This window comes from Sinocyclocheilus rhinocerous, unplaced genomic scaffold, assembly GCF_001515625.1.
Source record: "Sinocyclocheilus rhinocerous isolate Xijiao unplaced genomic scaffold, SAMN03320098_v1.1 scaffold1049, whole genome shotgun sequence".
Classification (NCBI taxonomy): domain Eukaryota; kingdom Metazoa; phylum Chordata; class Actinopteri; order Cypriniformes; family Cyprinidae; genus Sinocyclocheilus; species Sinocyclocheilus rhinocerous.
This window is the reverse complement of record NW_015652136.1, coordinates 1,030,209-1,034,335: the sequence shown is the minus strand read 5'-3', so window position 1 is coordinate 1,034,335 and position 4,127 is coordinate 1,030,209. Positions and strand designations below refer to the sequence as shown.

General features: G+C 42.1%; 1 protein-coding gene across 1 annotated transcript in view; it reads right to left on the bottom strand.

Moving 5' to 3' along the window:
- Positions 1–4,127, bottom strand: part of LOC107713550 (dmX-like protein 1) — a 66,717-nt gene that overhangs the window by 2,462 nt on the left and 60,128 nt on the right. The window contains exons 33-37 of the mRNA XM_016519099.1: positions 3,083–3,224; positions 2,936–3,001; positions 2,473–2,592; positions 2,310–2,387; positions 1,530–1,621 (exon numbers count right to left, since the gene is read on the bottom strand). Coding sequence (XP_016374585.1) covers positions 1,530–1,621; positions 2,310–2,387; positions 2,473–2,592; positions 2,936–3,001; positions 3,083–3,224 — 498 coding nt within the window. The remainder of the gene's footprint in view (positions 1–1,529; positions 1,622–2,309; positions 2,388–2,472; positions 2,593–2,935; positions 3,002–3,082; positions 3,225–4,127) is intronic.

Genomic DNA, 4,127 nt, shown 5'->3' with positions numbered 1-4,127 from the left:
ATTTAGGTAAAGGGCTGCAGAGCCAGTGGTGGTTTTGTAGGCAAACATCAATGCCTTGAATTTAATGCGAGCAGCTACTGGTAGCCAGTGCAAATTCATAAACAGAGGTGTGACGTGCGTTCTTTTCGGCTCGTTAAAAATTAATTTACATTTACTTGCTGCCTCGTTCTGGTGTAATTCTTAAAAAATAAATTTTCATAAATTTAAATTATATTTTTCTGATTTAATTGTCATCTTTTCATGCAGTGCTGCTCAGGAGATGCCCGCGCGTGAGTGTGTGTGAGTGTGTGTGTGTGTGTGTGAGAGTGTGTGTGTGTGTGTGTGTGAGTGAGTGAGTGAGTGAGTGAGTGAGTGAGTGAGTGAGTGAGTGAGTGAGTGAGTGAGTGAGTGAGTGAGTGAGTGAGTGAGTGAGTGAGTGAGTGAGTGAGTGAGTGAGTGAGTGAGTGAGTGAGTGAGTGAGTGAGTGAGTGAGTGAGTGAGTGAGTGAGTGAGTGAGTGAGTGAGTGAGTGAGTGAGTGAGTGAGTGAGTGAGTGAGTGAGTGAGTGAGTGAGTGAGTGAGTGAGTGAGTGAGTGAGTGAGTGAGTGAGTGAGTGAGTGAGTGAGTGAGTGAGTGAGTGAGTGAGTGAGTGAGTGAGTGAGTGAGTGAGTGAGTGAGTGAGTGAGTGAGTGAGTGAGTGAGTGAGTGAGTGAGTGAGTGAGTGAGTGAGTGAGTGAGTGAGTGAGTGAGTGAGTGAGTGAGTGAGTGAGTGAGTGAGTGAGTGAGTGAGTGAGTGAGTGAGTGAGTGAGTGAGTGAGTGAGTGAGTGAGTGAGTGAGTGAGTGAGTGAGTGAGTGAGTGAGTGAGTGAGTGAGTGAGTGAGTGAGTGAGTGAGTGAGTGAGTGAGTGAGTGAGTGAGTGAGTGAGTGAGTGAGTGAGTGAGTGAGTGAGTGAGTGAGTGAGTGAGTGAGTGAGTGAGTGAGTGAGTGAGTGAGTGAGTGAGTGAGTGAGTGAGTGAGTGAGTGAGTGAGTGAGTGAGTGAGTGAGTGAGTGAGTGAGTGAGTGAGTGAGTGAGTGAGTGAGTGAGTGAGTGAGTGAGTGAGTGAGTGAGTGAGTGAGTGAGTGAGTGAGTGAGTGAGTGAGTGAGTGAGTGAGTGAGTGAGTGAGTGAGTGAGTGAGTGAGTGAGTGAGTGAGTGAGTGAGTGAGTGAGTGAGTGAGTGAGTGAGTGAGTGAGTGAGTGAGTGAGTGAGTGAGTGAGTGAGTGAGTGAGTGAGTGAGTGAGTGAGTGAGTGAGTGAGTGAGTGAGTGAGTGAGTGAGTGAGTGAGTGAGTGAGTGAGTGAGTGAGTGAGTGAGTGAGTGAGTGAGTGAGTGAGTGAGTGAGTGAGTGAGTGAGTGAGTGAGTGAGTGAGTGAGTGAGTGAGTGAGTGAGTGAGTGAGTGAGTGAGTGAGTGAGTGAGTGAGTGAGTGAGTGAGTGAGTGAGTGAGTGAGTGAGTGAGTGAGTGAGTGAGTGTGTGAGTGAGTGAGTGAGTGAGTGTGTGTGTGTGTGTACCTGTTGTCTGTGGACAGGCCTGCAGTGGCGATGAGAGACGACGAGCCCACAAACACAAAGTCATTCGCCGTCTTATTGTGACACTGAAGCGTCTGGAGGAATAGTGCACAAACACAGTTTGAGACACAATAAACATATTTTAGATTTAGAATTAAAGATTGTGAACATCTTTACAGTATTATGAATAATATGAATAAATAGGAGTGAATCTACTAGATATTGCACTGAACAGTGATAGAAACTGCTGTGGTCTGATATCATATAGCTGTCAAAAGTTTGGAAGCATTATCATTTTTCAATGTTTCTAATGAAGTCTCTTCTGTTCACCAAGGCTGCATTTTTTTTATCAAAGATACAGTTAAATTATGAAATATCATTACAATTTTCTATGTAAATATCTGTTCAAAATATGCTGATTGGCTCCCCAATTGTGATTGTGTCACAGTTTCCAAAAAAATATTGTGCAGCACAACTGTTTTCAACATTGATAATAATCAGAAATGTTTCTCGAGCAGCAAATCAGCATATTATTATGATTTCTGAAGATCATGTGACACTGAAGACTGGAGTAATGATGCTGAAAATACAGCTGCGCATCACAGGAATAAATTACAGTTTAACAGATATTCACATAGAAAACAGCTGTTTTAAATTCTAATAATATTTCACAATTTTTACTGCATTATTGCTCAAATAAATGCAGCTCTGATGAGCAGAAGAGACTTCATTAAAAACATTTAAAATACTGTACATGAGGAACAAAGAGAGCGGTGGATGTACCAGATAGGGTTTGGGAGTGTTTCCTGAGGTGCTGGTCTGCCAGAGACTGAGCGCTCCGTCCGCAACCACGATCCCAAACTACAACACACACACACACACACACGAGCTGGTTTACATACACTAGTCACACACAGCGCTCTCACACGAGTGATTCCTGACGCACCTTATTGCCCTGATAATTGAAGCGTATCCTGCTGACCCTGGAGTTTCCGGGGCTCCTGAAGCAGGTGATCTGCTGTGAGTGACCCCACTGCTTCAATAGAATCCGATCCGGGTGTAGTCTCTGACAAAAGCTTGCAACATGTACTACATTAAGCTAACTGAGACTTGTTATAGCACTTGCATATCATTGCTGGTTTTGTTGGTTTTGATTGCTTCCGTTGTCCTCATTTGTAAGTCGCTTTGGATAAAAGCGCCTGCTAAATGACTAATAAAAAATTAAACCAACCAAGGTGCCAGCACAAAAAAACACATTCAGCAAAATATTGTTTAATGATCAATATTGACAAAAATTCCTCCATTTCAGGCCCCAGAAGGAAAAAAAGCTTATAAATAATAGTTAATTTAATCATTAAATAAATTCGACCACTGATAATAAGCTTCCGTGCTTGTGTTTGATGCAGTCACTCACAGTAGGGCAGCGTGGGGTGTGACGTCATCCGCCTCACGTTGTTGATGTTGCGTTTGATGAGCTGCATGAACACACAGAAGAGCGTGAGCGAGTGTTAGCGTGAGCGGAGCATTAGCGGTCGAGTGTTGTTAGCGCTGCTCACCACAGCGGCTCCTCGGCCCGTCTGCAGGCCCCCCAGCCAGGGCATGTTGATGGGTGTCCCGGGGCTGCTGTGGGTGTAGGGTGTGCTGCCGTGAAGCAAGCTGAAGTCGTCCCGAGCGTGAACCACCAGGAAATCATCCGTTCTGACAAACAACACAATCACTAGGGATTGGGATCGCTTCAGATGTCCCGATTCAATTCGATTCTTGATTCGCAAGCTCTCGATTCGATTCAATTCTTGATTCGCAAGCTCTCGATTCGATTTGATTCTTGATTCGCAAGCTCTCGATTCAATTCGATTCTTGATTCGCAAGCTCTCGATTCGATTCTTGATTTGATTCTTGATTCGCAAGCTCTCGATTCGATTTGATTCTTGATTCGCAAGCTCTCAATTCGATTCAATTCGATTCTTGATTTTTTGATTACATTCAGTGAATATAGTTTTAATACAAATGCCATTGATATTTCTAAAAAATGAACAGTAAACATCAAAAAGAAAATAAGAGCCACAGGCCTGTATTTTAAATCTATTCTTTTTTGTTTTGTTTAGGGTCTTTTTTTAAACAATAATAGGGCCCTATAAAATGTTTTTCTTTATTTTTCTGGTGATCAGATGAAGGCATAAAACATTAATTTATCCTAATCAAATGAACATTAAACCCTTTTATTTTTTGGCAAATAAAGTGTCGCACAACAGAGGTTTACTGTTGTTATTGTTGTTACGTTGAGTCTTAAGACTGCTAAATAGTAATATATTTCTGACACAGTTTCTTCATGTTAAACCAAAATTTTATTTTGATGAGTTGCCTTGAAGAACTCGCAGCTGCTGTGTATGTGAAATTTTCTCAAATTAAACAGTAAAATGCTAATGTAGGGTGACCATATGTCCTCTTTTTTTCCCAGACAAGTCCTCTTTTTATTGTTGTTGTATTTTTATTTTTGTTATGGTTGTATCTTTCTATTAGTGCTACTGGATCTTAACGCTGCGTTCAACACTATTGACCACAACATTCTTTTAAATAGACTAGAAAACTTTGTTGGCATTA